Here is a 16,912-nt window from a genome sequence, read left to right as displayed (position 1 = left end):
AACAAAAGGAGGTAGGTAACCTATATTGCTTTCAAGAAGCAAGCTAGGTTATAAAGCACTCACATTTCAATTAAGTTAAGCTCTATCTCCTTTCACAATTACTTAATCCAATTAATTTTCTTCAGTAGAAGCTGTATTCTGTTAGTGTATTGCTTAACAGTTAAAGCATGAGTGGAGATTATTTTAGGAACTTCTGTTGGGTTTGGACATAGCTCAAACAATTCTTTTTTATTCTTTGATCAACAGAAGGAGAATAGGCCATTTGCTGTCATGTTAGTATGATATTAAATCGCCTCTTTTTCTTTCCTCCATCAATATTCCAGCTTCATCCTCTACTAAGTAAAACAATATATCATGAGTGTTTTTTAGTTATGCACCACCCTATAACACAACTTGCTCAACATCTCTCAAAAACTTTATACAGGTCAGGCAGGTTAGCAAGCTGCAAAATGTTGCCATCTTCTGTGAAGTGTTTAGGAGGTAAAAGATGAGTCCTAAAAGCTTTGTAAAGTACATGTTCCACAGTCCATTTCCATGTTGTTGAACCAGAGTCAGAATCTTCATTCTGAAATACAGAAGGACAAACAATTAAACTGAGATTCCCTTTTGCTAGAGGAGAACACTCCTTAAGAAACTTCATTACGTAAGAATACAGTGATTGTAAAATTCTGCTAGTATTAAAGAAGTTCATTCTATACAGCCAAGTTAATTTTAAGCTCTGGAAAGTCACTGGCAGAATGGGCTAGATTAACTGAATGACTAAGCTGATACTTAGGCACAAGGAGACTATATTTTTAATTTATATGCATCCTTATTCTTCTATAGAAATTTATCATAGCTCAGCAGGTTAAAAAATACATCCCAAACTTAGAGGCCAAGGACTGTTGTAATAAGTACACTGCAATACCCAATGTTAAAAGGTTCTCTTAATACTTCAGAAAACTCAGGCCACATTGCTTCGGAATCTTGCCTCACTGCTACTTCACTTCACTGAAAGTAGAGTTGGGACTAGGAGTCCATAGCTGAAAAAAGAAGTTTCCTCTATGTTGTTAGTTCATGTGACTAGTTACATATTCTTGTACCTGAGAGGTTGTCAGGTTGGCTTCATCGATTATGTATTGCTTTCTAAGGGAGTAGAACATAGATAATTCTTTACTTAGGCTTTCAAAACACTCCTTTTCTTCATCCCAGTTTACCTGTTACAAGAAAAAGTAGTCATTTAATAGAATCTGGATAGCAGTCAGAGACTTTAATAGAGATTCTTAATGTGGAAAAGTCATAATGATGTCTTTACCCTAACAGCACAAAAATGGCCAAGGCATAGAACAACAACAAAAAAGGTAGAAATGAAGGCTTTCAAAACAAAATATTCTCATTCAATCAGTAGTTACAAATGCAGAGGCAAAGCACAACTAATCAGTAACCACAGCAAAGGTGTCTGGACCGTGTAACCGTGCATTTAACCAACTCCAGCCTTTCCTCTGCAGCTTCTGATGAATGAATGATTCACTTCATTCTTTCCTAAATAGAAAAAGTAATTTCTAAATGAATAAAATCATTAAGAGAATGTACCTCTGTGGCCAAGCGAAGGATGAACATAGGCAGTCCTTCCAGCGGTGGAACATAGTTGTCTATCAAAAGTGGTAACCCAATAAGGTTTCCTTCCTGCAAGGCAACACTGCTGTTTCAGTAAAAAAAAAAAAAAAAAATTTCTTTCTTGCAGCACATGCCCTAAAACAGTTACATATTGTAAGACTGATTCTTGCCTTATTGAGCTTTAGGGGTACCTGAAGTTACAAGTTTCTAAAGCCTGACGCCAGGCAGACATTGCAGGAAGAGCGTTAGTGGGGGGTGGTGAACTTCATGAGGCCTGGATTTAAGCCACTCCCTTCAGACCTGAATTCAGCCTCCTCCTCTACCTCTAGCCACTGACAACACAGATCTCACTTCCCAGGGGAATATCCAAGTGAAGTGTCTGGGCTATATGTCCCTTGATGAAGATGTTCAGTTTTGTATAGAGCAAGGGATGCATTAGGTCACACAAAAAAGGACACATTGAGAGCAATGGTGATGCTGCAGCCCTGCCTGGTTAAGCAGCACACCTTGTTGGATAACAGATCGGCATCCTAGTTATGGAAGCAATGACTAAATTATTTTATTTGGTAACTAATTAAATATAAACTTCTTTGTGTAGCACCCTTCTAAAAGCAGCGTAAGTCCTTAGCATTTTTAATGAAAAAGGTAAACCACATAAATCTTACTGGAGCTAATTCGTAGTGAGAGTAAGTACTGCAAGCAAACCACTGTAGTTATCTGTTACCAGAAAGCAGAAGCATAGAATCATTTAGGTTGGGAAAGACCTTTGCAAATCATTGAGTCCAACCATAAACCTAATGCTGCCAAGTCCACCATTTACTGTCAGAAGTAATAGCAGCAGTCACCTCATCAATTTCAAGAGAGAAATAATCTTTCAACATTTCAGTCTTCTTTTTCAGAAACTCCACAATGTACTCAGCAAGCCCTTCTTTTGGGCCATCTTCTTCTGTCCAGCCACTTTCAGGATCCTCTAAAGCAAGCATTGAAAGCTCATATAGAGGAGCTGGCTCCTAAAAATGGAGAAGGCAAAGTTGTTACAGATCAACATGCTCTACTGGAAATCTATAGCTTCTTCCTGCACACATACAAACTAACTGTAATATACTGTTACTAGCCTGCAAAGCAAACAGTTCTGCTTATCATAACCAGTCCAAAAAGTATGAATTTTTCTGATATAATTCTGAGCAGTCCACAATCCCACAAAGTGCTGTGATATTTCCAGGATAAACGCTAGCAACCAACACTGTATTTATGATAGATTGCGTAGTCAAATTATTTGTCCCAAGGTAATTAACAACAGCACAACTTGGATAGAAGTAACACTAATAACAAGCATCTGGGATCATGACTTACAGCAGTAGCTACAAAATTACTAACGGTTTTCTACATTCTGTTCTTACTGTAAAAGAAATAAAACATCATTCTTTTAGTGGACAAAAACCAACCTGTAAAACTATACATTTGTCTGAAAGGACAGAAATGTAAAAAAACCTTTTAATATAGGATATAATGTAAAATTATACTTACAGACAACCTTAAGATTCCAAAGTTTGCAAAGTCATAAATAAGTATCTGGTAGAAGAGTTCTTGGCTAAATTGAAAGACAAAAATTAGTTATATGGACAGGATCACATATCTCTGAGTTAGCATGATTAAAAGGGGAAAGTAAGGGTCATCATGTAAGCATTAGACAAACATATCCATTCATATTAACAAAGATCTTCCTTTAACTAACAGTTGAAGATTCACAGACACTATCTAGATGTTTACAATTAAATCTTTGTTTCTGACATCATCAGCCACATTGGTACAGAAATGCTACACACTCAAGCATGCAGCTGCTATCAGTTTATTCCCAACTACCTTATGTTTCAACCTCCTTAATCCTTTGCTGCACTGCAAGAAATGCACAGGAGCTTGGAAATTGATAGATGCGTCTACCTTACGTATATTCTCTTACTCGTTACAAAATTTAAGTAGCTGCCCTGTAAGGCTGCATATGCAAAAATACAAACTTTGTGTTATGATCATGTCCTGCAGCTCCTCTTAACCCAACGGGATACAGCATTTTACGTGACTTTTTTGAAGCCTCTGCTTGCTCATCTTTATACAGTGTGCTGTAGATGATCATGGAGCAAATAAACTGTCTTTCCCTTCCCCTGGTCTCTGAGCACACAGAGCTGGCATTTTAATTATGCCAATTCCCTGCAAGTTTTCCCAAGCACGCCAGACTGGTTTCCACTGTTCTGAACTGACTGCTTAACCTCTACCCTCATGACTTCTTGGATAGGCAACAACAATGATGTTTTTCTGTCATTTCCTTCCTTCTTCTAGTTAGCTTGTTAATTGGTACTTACTCAACTGCCAGCAAGTCTAACAGCTTCCTTACCTGAGTTTTGTTGTATTGAGAAGGTACAGTTTTGTCTGGTACTGGGCCAGAGCCCACTGAGGGCTGACACAGCCAACAAAGGAGTGGTCACGTAGCATCTCCTGAAGATCTGAAACAGTTGAGGGGGTGGGGGGAGGAAACAAAAGGATGTAATTTTGTATTTGCAACACTGCTCTAATATATTTGAGTGGTTTGTGCCTTTTTAGCATTAAAGGCTCAGATTACTGTTCAGTCACTACTACACCCCTGCTGCTTCTTATAGGCCTGTACTACCAGTTATCCATGTTTTAAAATATTTTTCATTTGTGTGCATCCGCATGTACTCTTATGTGTTATAACTCTTCTCACTTAGGCTTTAAAACAGTTAAAGTACAAATGCAAATTAAAAGAAAAAATAATAAATCTTGTTTGACTTGAAAAGCCTTTCAAAATCAGTTTCCACAGTTTCCAGCCACAGATTAGTAAGGGAGCACAGACATACTTCAAAGAAAACTGCAGCTGTAAAACAACTTTGCAAAAAAACTAGTATTGTCAGACTAAATTCTGAAAATGTGATAGAACAGGTCCATAACTTACTTATTTTTCTCCCTAAATAAGTTTCCAGCCTTCTCATTTTTTTTTTTATATATATATATATATATTTAAAAAAAAAAAGTATGAGAAGTCAGATTCCACAGTAAGAGTTCATTTTAGGCATTCCACAAAAAAATGTCACTAGTTGCAGTCCTTGGGAGCAGCTTTGTTACAGGAGCTTGGCCCTGCAGTCACAGCACGTACAAAGCACTACGCTACCCCGTTCCACTGTTACTTTTGCCAAAGCAATACAATATTGTGAGGAGAGTTAGTTCTTTCTTGCAAAGGTCTCCTGTAGGTATTTCTTACACATGTAAAGAGAAAACACAACCTCAAGCAGCTGCACAAGTTCTACCATATATTTTGAGACATTTTTCATCATTTTGTGACTCGGGGACAACTTTCTAATTTCAGTATTTAAAGTGACAGTCAGTTATGGAATTAACGGCTCAGAATTACCAGCCTAATGCAAAACTTTTCTGGAGCACAACCAAAGCATAAGTACATGCTTTCTAAAGATCAAGATTTTTAGTAATTCATAAAAAAGTCATTTATTACAGATGTCTGTTAGTCTAGCCATTTTAGCTGTGGAGCATCCCCAGTTCTTACTACCAGAAAAGTCAAAATAAATTCAACAAAACCCCCAGAACACAAGATTCCCAACATTTAGACTAACTGAATAATATGAGTTATGCAACTCAGTGTGACTCTGAAGGAAACTGAAAGAGCTAAGAGTTTCGGAAACAACCCTAGGAAGAACTGCAAACCTTCTACCTTTTTCTAAAAAAAAAAAAACACTCTTATGAGGAGGGAGAGTAATATTTCACCAGTCTTATCATTTCATGGAAGTGGGACAGATACAAATGAGAATGAAAAGCAAAAGCTGTAAATAAAAATGATGAAGCCTGTCCCAGACTACTTCACAATCATGCAACTAAGCAAAATTTTTGTCATGACCATAACATACCTGTCACTTCTGTTTGAAAACTACAAAATAACGTTGCTTTTCAAGCTGTGATTTTATAGTGTTACTAGTTATGATGCAAGTTAAGGTTTGCAAAATATTTAGCATGCGTAAAATGTCTGTCAACTAACAAGGTACATGGAAGTTTTTAAAACAATCTCCAGTGTGACTCAGTGACAGCAAATGCCTGTTCAAAGTTTGGTCCAAACATTTTTGTTGAAAGGCCGCTTAGCAGCACAGTGAGCTGCCTGGGCCACCTGTTAGATATCTTTTTCCGCAGCAGTTGAAACAACCGTATTTAGTAGGTGGAATAACAGTCTTGAGAAGCAAAAGGTTTGCTTACTTGCATGTGCCTGGGTACTAATTTCCTCCTGGAGAGTCAATACACTGGTCAAGTTGATAATTCTTCTTCGAGGGGTGCAGGCAGCAGTCATGTCCTTTCTGGTGTCATCCTTCTCCATTTCTATGTCCACGTCTTCCCGTGGTCTCTTGCTGCAATATCAAAATGAAAGGATTTATGTTCAATTCTCCTATTACTTAGATAAAACACACCAACAGCTAGGATACTCAGTTCACATGCTGTACGTTAACATAGGAAATGCAGAAAATTTCCCCAAGCTTCCCAGAAAGACAGACTGGTTTATTTTGCTTCCAAGGCATAATTTGTTAGGAAAAATTAGTTCATAATGGAATTTACAACTCTCTAATACCAATCACATTAGTCATGTGTTGTTTAAGCACCAAGTGAAATGGGTTCTAAAGGACACATCAAAAAATGTTGATATTTCTAATGATTTTTTTCATGACCCTTTTTCTGTAATACTGGGGGGAATCAGATTACCTCGGAAGACTTTGGCCTTTTCTAACAGCTCCTGCAGGAGCTATTAAAAGATTACAGCATTTTTATCTTTACTAAGGCAATGTCTACAAAATACAATCCAAAGAGAGACAGACCGGTATGATCTCCCTAAACTAAATGCCATTATTTGTCCTGCTTCCTGCCTTTCAGTAGGCATGGAAATCCCATTCCAGTTAAAAAACTTATCACAATTTACATAATCTACAGTTCACAGATGAAGTTTAATTTATGAATAAAATGCCATCAGTTAGTCTGAGAGAATTTTTCCTTCTGAAAAAGCAGAAGTCCAAAGTCATCAGAAAAATCTTACTTCAGGGCTGTGCCTGAATGCATGACCACAGGAACGATGGGTTGTTCAGCCTGGAGGAGAGAAGGCTCCAGGGAGACCTTAGAGCGACCTTACACTACCTAAAGGGGGCCTGCAGGAAAGGTGGGGAGGGACTCTTTGTCAGGGAGTGTAGTGATAGGACGAGGGGTAACGGTTTCAGACTGAAAGAGGGTGGATTTAGATTAGATGTACAGAAGAAGTTCTTTACCGTGAGGGTGGTGAGACACTGGCACAGGCTGCCCAGAGAAGCTGTGGCTGCCCCCTCCCTGGCAGTGTTCAAGGCCAGGCTGGATGGGGCTGGGAGTAACCTGGTCTGGTGGAAGGTGTCCCTGCCCATGGCAGGGGGGTTGGAACTAGGTGATCTTTAAGGTCCTTTCCAACCCAAACCCTTCTGTGATTCTATGATGAGACTTACCGAGGAGGCACCGTCTCTGGAGACAAGCGTCCACTCTCACTCAGCCCCCCAGGCATCACTGTGTCCTCCTCAACATCAGCCATTTCCACTAGGTCACTGACATCTTCCATTTCAGCATCCTGCGGCCTGACCACAGCCTCTGCAGGTCCTGCATTAACCTCTGTCGTCACTGCAGCGGGGGCTGTACTTAGGGGGTTGTTCACCGGCTGAAGAAAAGCATCCAATTTCTGCTCTCGGGAATCAGTGCGGACCATCTGATGTGCGTAAACTTTATCACTGGTTCCTTTGGTAACCACAGAAGAGTTTGCGGCTGATTTTACAACCTCACTGGAAGAACAATCGGCCCCTGGAAGCAATGTCTTCATTCAGATACAAGAAAGCAAAGAGAATAGATTCAACAACAAGAAAAACACAGAAAGATCAGCCACACTTCTCACAGCATCTTACTGCTCAGAGGCAAGTACCTTTCAAACCCCGCAAACACAGTGTCAACTGCTTACACAGGTTGCCAACTTCACACTTGCCAGACATAGAGCATAAATGTCATCATCTTGGCAGTTAACAAAATCATTAGTTAGCATTCCCTTATCAAAGCGAAAATCTTCAGTGTAAAAAAGTGCAAAAGAAAATTGTTTTTCTAAGAAGATGATAGTAATAATTTTAAACTATGCTTTACATAAAGAGATATTCTTCCCAATTTTTTTTTCCGCTTAGATTAAATTCAAGGTGTTGTCAAATACGTAGAACAAACTATTTCCTGAGTCACACATCTTTCACAAACCAGCGTAGAATAGAAACAATTTACCACCTGTGAAGACTAATATACTTGAAAATCAAAGACTGAACAGATACTTGACAGAAAAATATTTAAAATGTTTTCATGCACTTTTTTCCTAGTAAGTTCACTGCCACATTGTTAACATTGGTATATTAAAGCAATTTCATCCTTGAAACGTGGAGCAAAGATCACAAGCTAACAGTATAACACTGATGACTTTCAGTCACTGTGTAGATTGTAATTGAACAGAGTAAATGTATCCACAGTCGTTAAAATAGCGCAGAGCTGTGGTTGCTGCAAACACGTATTCTCACCTGAGTGAAGTACATCCTTGAAGAATTCGAGCCCAATAACTTGCTCTCTACATGTTGTTGCACACGCTCTAGAATACTGTCTTCATGAAGGAAATGGACCTCATGTTTTGTAGGGTGCACATTCACGTCTACGTTCTGAGGAGTTATTTCCAGGCTGGAAAACATTTTAAAAGAAGTTAACCTAAAGTTTCCCATGGATGGCAGAGAGGGCACAAATAGGTTCAGTGCAAGATTTGTCAGGCTTGGGGCAAAGGAGTCAAAGTGGTCCTGAAACCTGCTAAAGTCACACTGCAGTCAGATTTGTTTGGTATATTAAAGAATAATTAACCTGAAGAGCTCTATTCCCAACTCACCAAAATCAGCTTATATAGCCAAGCTTAAACCAAACTCTCCGTCGTACTACTACAAAAAACAGGTTTTAGAAATATCTTTGACTTGCACTGTCTCATGAGTTAACATGAAAGGACTTGAAACTACAGACACGCTGACTACTTCTGAAAGTAAGGCCTGTCGTCTTAAGATTTCTTATCTCCTGTCTTAATTAAATTAATATTTAATTATCTCCTCTCTGGCAATTAATTACCTCAGTGCAATGCTTAACATTACTATCACAAACACAAATGTCCTTCTAAACCTACTCACCCTGGCTATGTCCTACAAGATAGTATTAAAACGCTACTTCTTCCTATTACTTTACCTTAAATATAGGAATGGATGTGTACTTTTTGGCAAATAAGCAGCATACACAGTTTCTATGGCTTTCCGCAAAGCGGCTGACTCTACCAATCGATCTGAAACACAGAACAAAATGCTATTTTCAAAGCCCCACCAAAACACGCTGCACGGTGCCCAGCTACTCCCAGGCCAACATCTTCACGCTTCGTATCTTCAAAGGTCATCCGTTATACCCATTTTTCCCCAGACCTATTTATTCTTCACATAAAACCAGGAATAGGCAGTATCTTCTTACTATGCTTTATATTTAGAGTATTTTTTCCACAAATAATGAAAAGGTAGTCTGGTTACTTCAGTATTTCATACAGTCAAGGTTTATTGCATCCTACGCCAATGTTGCTACAGAATGGAGAGACCCCTCTGTGTAAGTTGGCAGGACACAATTGTAACCGTGACGCTCCACAAGCTTAAGTTACTTTAGGCCCAGTCTTATCTGCTTTCCACTATTTAGACTGGAAAGCATGATGCAGGTTACAAATAGAACAACACCTTAAGACCTACAGTTAACTGTAATACTTCAGTGTTTTTAAGAATTCTCCTTTTTCAGTTCTTCAGGAAGTTTTGTTCTTCTGATTAGTATGTAAGCAACATATGACTGTACAACATGCTGCTATTTTTTTTAACTTACGGTTTATGAAGAGTAAAAATATACATTTCTTCACAGAGTAGTTTGCATTCGTGATGTAGCCTTTCATTTTAAAGGCCAGACTTGCATCTTCACAACCCACTTCTATTAGTTCCCTATTGACAATTTGACAGAAACACACAAAAAATGCATTTTTTTGTTGATGCAAATTTCAGGCAGTTCTCACAAGTAGCAATATACTGTTCTATATTGGGTTTATATCACAGTTAGTGAAAACATTAGAATTGAGAGTTCAAACATTCATTGCTGAGTCATAAAAACTATTTCACCTGAACTGCATTGTCTCTTCTTTCTAAGTAAATGTAAAGTAGTAATACAGTATGATTGGAGCCTGTAAAACTATCCACAGTATCTTTTTAATACCTTATCACAGTATCCATAATTTTATAACCATCTATTGATCATTCTAATATGCATTTCACCATTTCACCATTTACAGAGATAGACGAGGACACTTCAGAATTGTCAGCAGCCAGGGAAGAACATGCTTTTTCTCGAACTACTCTGTCCACTTTTGCCAGTCTAATATTTATTGGTGGGCTGTTAAAGTCATAAAAATGTCAACATTTGTTTCCTGCTCATGCATACAGATTCCAACATTAACGATTTTCATAGTAGTTTTAATAGATTTTATAATTTTCATGATTCATTAGACATGGAAATCCATTGTGGTAGCTGGTGAGCACAGCTCTCCAGCAAACCTGAGGAAGGAAACTTGACATCAACATACCTGCTAACAGCATTTCCAAAGATGGACCTAATGTTGTCCACTGTTGAGGCATTCGATAAGGTTCTAACATCTGACACGGTATCCCCTTGCTAAACAGAGCAGAAATGAGTATCAATCAATGCGCAGTTCTGGCTGAAGTTTAGAAATACATTAAACTTAACAGTAACACTTCTAACACAACAGCAAGGGACATACATCATCATAATGTTTTGTATTATTATTTACTTATAGATGGTAAATGGCACAGGATTACAAGATTTGCTAGATCACATCAGACCCATTCGGGCTGGTCACTCCGTCTCTGAAAGTGAGGAACGTAAGCAGTTCAGTAAATAATTATCAAGAATGCCACAGAATGAAGGCACTCTACCCCATCCTCTTTCATACAGTAATTAGGAACCAGACTCTCAAAAGAAGCTGAAACAGCTCCAAGCTAAAACAAAATAAAAACGTTGACCACACAGAAAACTTCAAACTCCTGACAAATACATTCTTGTCTTGTTTACCTTTAACTAATGTGTTTTCTACCCAAACTGCATCAGCATGCATGTCAACATTTCAGTACGAGGGAAGGACACACACACACAGACTTTTCATACCTTTTTAACTGAAAAGCTGATGCCAGAGTTATGGATGGCATACCTGAAAAACAGGTAAACAAAGAACTGCAGTATGAGAAAGAAAAATTTACTTTCCCTGAATGCTGAAAAGCAGGTAGTACAGGGGCAAACAATTTCATTTCCTGTTACACCGTAATGTGATTTGAGCCAAATCGAGCTTTTGTAAACTAAACAGCTATAAATAGAAACCACTTATTTTTATAACTCACCTGTAACCATATGAAATTCAAGGATCACCTTAGCTTATCTCTCAAGAACAAATTATCAACTTCTATAGACATGGTCAGTTTGGTTTCATGGCATAGGTTTAACTAGAACAGCAGCAAAACCTCCTCAGTATAACAACCATTCTCAACTGCTGTGGAGGAGGATCTGAACAATGGCTGCCTCACCCTTCTAACTTCCCCTACCCAGACTGGCTGTCTGTGACCCCAGGGCCAAGTTCTCATACCCTACAGAAGCGTAACCTTGGCTCAAATGCCTAGGGAAGTTGCTAAGTTGGGAGGAAGAACACACAGTAGAACCTTGGAAGACGAGAAACTTAAAAATGCTGACAGGTTAGACTGTTGTGACCAGGACAATTAGCAACTCGAAAATTCAAGAGGAAAAAAACCCCAAAATTAAAAGATGTAAAATCCTAATGGAAAAAAGACCCAATGAGTTGGAGGCCTGTAACTCAGCAAGACTTCAGATCAGCTTGTGGATGGAGCAGTGGGACCTGACCCTTCACCCCCTGGCTGAAGCCTGCCTGGCCAGTAGACTCTTAAGTATCTCATTCAGGGAGCAGGCTAACACTCAGCATACAGTCTTGCTACTCTTTGCCAGCTGTTGTTCACTGAAAGCGTAAAGCAGTCATTTTGGTTAAACGGAGTAGATCCTGCTTGCAAAGCTTCTACACGTGGCAAAAGACACAACGAAGGGACCCAGGAAGAGAACATCTGGTTGCTAAAGTGATACTACTTTTTCTGAGGACATGAAACCGCCTCTCAGCTTTTTCATACTCGGCCAAATCTCAACACTCCTGTACAGTTTTCACTTGGATTCAATTCAGCCCAAGTTCATTGACAGTTCACTCATTCAAGCCTCTCACGATTTGCTTGCTCCAATTCTACTAATAATAGTGATAGACTGAATACACTGTTTCTCCTCTAGATCTTCCATATCAAACTGGGCTGTTATCTGACACTGTACGCTAATAAATAGTTAAAAAAACCCCCCACAAACAAAAAACTAAAACCACCAACAACAAAGTGACACCAAAGACACACCTGCCAGTCCCTCTCAAAAACCTCAGTACTCCCCATGGCAGTGTAAAAAACTGGAACCTCCTATTTCAGTTTACCTGCTAACAACTTCTAGTATTTTTGCATATTCTTCATTTGGATTTTTTAAAGCTTTCCTCCGTGTATTTACATTGTAAAAGAGATCTTCAACCTACAGAGAAAAAGATCACAATTAAAAACCATTTAAAAAATCTTCTCTCACTATATAACTAATCTATTAAGAATCATAGAATCATTTTGGTTAGAAAAGACCTTTAAGATCATCAGAAGATGGAATTAGATACTACAGAATTTTCTGAGAGTATTTTAGCTCGTGAAGGATCAACATTCAATTTATTCCTTCCCTGCTCAGGTTGACCTAACAAAATACAACTCCAGAGAAAAGTACATTGTATTTTGGTACATCAGTGTTTTTACCACCAACAACAACTTTACAGCTCACTTTTCAGTGAAAGTTATATACCTTCCACTGCGGATGGCAATGGATTCCCTGATTACACTGTGTTTTAATGAAATGCAAATACAGTTAAAACAGTTGCTGCAATCAAGGCTGTTAATGGCATGAAAACAGCAGCTTAAACTGTTCATTTTCACTATTTATTTAAATAACATGCAAATTATTATTCTGCTGTACTGAGAACGGCAGAAATTTAAAGTTTAGCTTTTTTTAAAGCACGTTATCCGAAACATTGACATGGGAAGGATGCTGGGTGTAAGGGAAACATTCTACAAGGTGATACTGTCATGTATACCTTACAGTGTAACACATACCAGTAAGTGGTGCAAGCGTAACGACCAGGGAACAGAAAAGGGACAAGAACATGCACAAAAACCTACTGTGATCTGCGTTCCTTGGTTTCCAGCACAGGGTTTCGGAGGGGCTTTAATTTTTCCGTCACTGTAAGTAGCTCTAGGCAGAAAATAAAAAAAGGTTGTCAGACATCTAGACTTACAGGGGGGCAAACACAGACAGATGATGACAAAAGGGAGAAGACAAAAGAAATCTCAACACCGTCACACTCCTCCCAGCAAAGAACTTGGGACACTGGCAATTGGCTGCAAACCCCAACCCCACTTCCTGCTAGAGGAAAGCTGTCTTCCTTGACTGTGGGACCCAGAGGGGCAGTGGGCGAGTGGCAATAATGGCAGAGAAAAAGGGGCAGGTAACGGGATACGTGTTTTGAAATGGTATTACTGAGCCTTGGCCTGTAAAGGCAGGATTATTGTATTTTATCTTTCTCTAATGGCTAGACCTGGACTAATAATATTTTTTCCACTAGACTTTACACTTCAGTTATTCTTGACTTTACATACAAGATCTGTTTCCTTTTTGGCTGTGAAAGGGTTTTGAGCATAGGAGGCTTCTGACCCACGTAGGTCCTTCAGGAACTTATAGAGGTGCATAATTTCAAAGGTCATACTTTTTTTTTTTGCCCTGTCACATACCCTGCATACTTAATGCAAGAAAGACCACAGTCACACAATGCTTTGAAAAACCAAGATGCAAAGCTGCTCTTTTTTTTTTGTTCCTCCTCCTTTTTCTTAAAAGTAGTTGAGAAATCAATGGATAGGCTTGCTAATATTCAGAGTAAAATTTCAGAAGAATAGTCAAACCATTTTTTGGATAGGATTAGGCACCACACAAAAGCAAACTAAGCTGTAAGTTCTTGTGCTCAGAAACTTATGAAATTTGCAAGACACAGTGACTGTGTATATGCACCATTTTATCCTGAAAGGGAGAAAAAGACAGTTTACCCTACGTGGGCTGCTGAAGAAGAATTCCCTTTATGATTTCCCCACACTCCCCCCCCCCAACTTTTAAAACATGTTGTTTAGCTAAAGCTTATCTTTACAATCTGGAATTTAAAAAATCACTCTAACTATGTTTTCTCATATTCTGGGTCTTTTTTGTAACTACCTTAGAAACAATTCCTTACCCCACCCTCCTCCTTAATAAGAGCACTGAAAAGAGGGTTAAATCCACCTGTTCATTATTACACACAGCAGAAGTCACACACGCACAGGCATACCTGTATGCACACTTTGCATCAGCTGTTTTAGTTGTTACTGTAACATGGGCAACATGACTGATGCTAGCCAACGCCTAGAGAAAAAGAAAGCATCTTTGTAAACCTCACTCTGGAGGCCACTGAGGAGTGTCCACACTTCAAACAGATCACTAAATTTTTATATACTACTTGCAAGTGATTAATAAAAACCCTTACAAGAAAACTGCAGGCCAGTAAAGCTTTAACAAATTTTAGTACCTGTAACACTGACTTTTATCCAGGACCTTCTTTTGGCTTTTCTAACATTTCGTTCTCTCTGACACACAAGCAGCTAGCCATGTAACGTAACTAAAATAAATTTGCAAAGTTACCACAGTTGTGCCCTTTTCTTTCTTTCATGTTAACAAAAACTAGCGGGAAGGTTTTAGCCATTGCTTTCCCATCCCTGCCCAAGTTCTTCTCCTGACTGTAGGTAATATTACAAAGTTAGGTTACAGTGGTTTTCCTGGAAAACTCGGTGGATGTGTGTACACAGCCTGCTGAAACCAGCCTCAGGACCAGACTCCGCTGGTGGTGGAGCTGGTTATGTTGCAAGTGTGTGAGGAGAGGACTCAAGCAGTCACTTCCGAGAGCATGCAACGATCTATGTATCTGAGCACAGGCGACATACTTGGGTAGCTTGTTGTCCATCTGGAGGGGAAAGCAGAACTCCTCCTGAACTGTTCTTTCAGTCAAGTTTAGATACAGCCTATGAGAATAGGCAGAACAACTACATTCGAGGGGTCAAAGATACTACATTTGACTAATAGCAAAAGCAAAGGAATACAAATGTATGTGTCAAACATTTAGTTTTAAGTATTGTATTTAGACAAATGTCTGACATCAGAGTCACCTTCCACTCAAATCTTTGTCTTTCACCTGTAGGTTCCTGAAGCAGCATTTGAGAAGACAAGCCTTGTTTTACTTTAAAAAACCCAACACCTTACTCCAGAAAGCAAGAAGAATACATACCTCTCCCTAGGCATCCACCTAATCTTGAAAGACATAGAAATGTATTTTGAACTATATTCACGTGGCAGACTCTGACAGAAAGAGAAGCTTCTGTAAAGACTATTGGGCATGAGATAGTAAGTAAACCCCACTACACCAGGATCACAACAAACAATGAACAGTTTAAAAACCTCTGTGAAGAGCTTACCTCACCCCTAAAACCATACGTAGAAATACTAGCCAAGTCTTCAAATTTTTCCAGTTTACTTGTAGTGAATCTCTCACATACAATGTCCAGATCTTCTTTCTGTGTGAAAGGGACAAGTCATAGTCACTTTCCAAGTTTTTTTCAAGATCAGAAACTTTAAATAAATTTTAAAAGGTAGTATTAAACATCAGCATACAGTTGTCAGCTTTGTTTACTCACTCTGATACCACAGCCGTTATCTTGGACCTGGATGAGCTTCAGACCCCCTTCTTTAACTACCACCTGGATACTCGTAGATTTAGCATCCAAACTGCAGAAATCAAGAAAGCATTCTAGAGAACAGCAATTCTAGAGAATAAAGAACTTCGTGACTTTGAATTAAAATTTAATTTCTCTTACAGGAGTGGTAATTTGTTTCTACTTGCCACTCCTTGACACTCCCATTGGAATTCACTGTCATTCAAATAAATGGAGCACAGAAGGTTCCACGTGAACATGAGGAAGAAATTCATTACTCTGAGGGTGCCAGAGCACTGGAACAGGCTGCCCAGGGAGGCTGTGGAGTCTCCTTCTCTGGAGATACTCAAAACCTGTCTGGACACAATCCTCTGTGACCTCTCTCTAGGTGAGCCTGCTTTGACAGGGGGGTTGGACCAAATGATGCCCAGAGGTCCCTTCCAGCCCCTTCCACTCTGTGATTCTGTGATGTACTGTCTCCTTCCTTTTTCTTCCAACTACAGTGATACGCTACTCTGAATCCCCATCCACGACAATTACGAACAGCTGTCAGAAGTTTAAAAATTAAGAAGGTGCCTCGTCCAACGAGCAGACCTACTCTCCCCGTTACGAAACCTACCGCAGACTCCGCTGCGCCTTTCCCACCGCTGACGCAGCTCGCCCCGCTCACTAGAGAGAAGGCAGCGAGTTTAACCCCAGACTTTATCTTCAAAACAAATAACCGAATTATTAACTTGACATTGAAAGCAAACGATGCCTAAGCTTATCAGACAACACCAACACAAATTCAGAGTGGCTTTTGGGACGGAGCTGTCCCCCTGTGCGCTCACTTCGCCCACCCCTACGCTAACATCCCCCCCCTGCCCTGCAGCAGCCTCCGCCCCCGTCCGGCGGGGCAGACCCCGCGTTACCAGTTTTCGATCATCTCCTTAATGGCGTTCGCCGGTCTCTGGATGACCTCGCCGGCCGCGATGCGGTTCACCACGGCTTCATCCAGCCGCCGGATCACGCCGGCCATCAGCGCCGTGACGGGAGCCCGGCTCGGGCGGCCGCAAGGAGGAAGGCGGCTCCTCGGGCGGGCCCCTCGGGCGGCCCCGGCAACGAGGGCTCTGAGGGGGACGGGGGGACTGGGGCTGCTGCCGGAGGGGCACCTCGAAGGGGGCGCCGGGGGGCCCGCGGCCCAGCGGGAGGCGGCACGGAGGCCGGGAGACGGGTACCACGTACCGACGGTGCGGCGG

The 16,912-nt window shown here is 40.1% G+C and overlaps 1 protein-coding gene across 5 annotated transcripts; it reads right to left on the bottom strand.

Annotated features, from left to right (window-relative positions):
- Positions 1-371: 371 nt before the first annotated feature.
- On the bottom strand, positions 372-16,707 carry MLH1 (mutL homolog 1). Of its 5 annotated transcripts, XM_086467712.1 has the most exons (19): positions 16,586-16,707; positions 15,657-15,747; positions 15,438-15,536; positions 14,261-14,334; positions 13,068-13,140; positions 12,290-12,381; positions 10,927-10,969; positions 10,328-10,416; positions 9,580-9,692; positions 8,914-9,007; positions 8,217-8,370; positions 7,125-7,483; positions 5,866-6,014; positions 3,986-4,094; positions 3,124-3,187; positions 2,442-2,606; positions 1,573-1,665; positions 1,083-1,196; positions 372-565 (listed from the first exon to the last, which is right to left on the bottom strand). In XM_086467712.1, the coding sequence occupies exons 1-19, from the start codon at positions 16,690-16,692 to the stop codon at positions 398-400; spliced, it is 2,250 nt and encodes a 749-aa protein (XP_086323838.1). In that variant the 5' UTR covers positions 16,693-16,707; the 3' UTR covers positions 372-397. The 5 variants fall into 5 exon arrangements, with proteins under 5 accessions (XP_086323838.1, XP_086323833.1, XP_086323835.1 ...); XM_086467707.1 differs by lacking the exon at positions 1,573-1,665 and having other exon boundaries at positions 16,586-16,692; XM_086467709.1 differs by lacking the exon at positions 2,442-2,606 and having other exon boundaries at positions 16,586-16,692.
- Positions 16,708-16,912: the final 205 nt, after the last annotated feature.

This window comes from Leptosomus discolor, chromosome 7 (assembly GCF_034619465.1).
Source record: "Leptosomus discolor isolate bLepDis1 chromosome 7, bLepDis1.hap2, whole genome shotgun sequence".
Taxonomy (NCBI): Eukaryota; Metazoa; Chordata; class Aves; order Leptosomiformes; family Leptosomidae; genus Leptosomus; species Leptosomus discolor.
The sequence above is the reverse complement of the archived record's forward strand: the minus strand, read 5'-3'. Positions and strand labels throughout refer to the sequence as shown.

What these genes read in the sequence shown, in the direction of transcription:
- MLH1 (XM_086467712.1), bottom strand. Translation starts at nt 16,692, where the DNA reads ATGGCCGGCGTGATCCGGCGGCTGGATGAAGCCGTGGTGAACCGCATC. An exon ending in ATTTTTACTCTTCATAAACC is followed by an intron (nt 9,008 to 9,579) that starts GTAAGTTAAAAA and finishes TCTGTGTTTCAG; the next exon opens with ATCGATTGGTAGAGTCAGCC. An exon ending in CCAACCTGACAACCTCTCAG is followed by an intron (nt 566 to 1,082) that starts GTACAAGAATAT and finishes TCTGTATTTCAG; the next exon opens with AATGAAGATTCTGACTCTGG.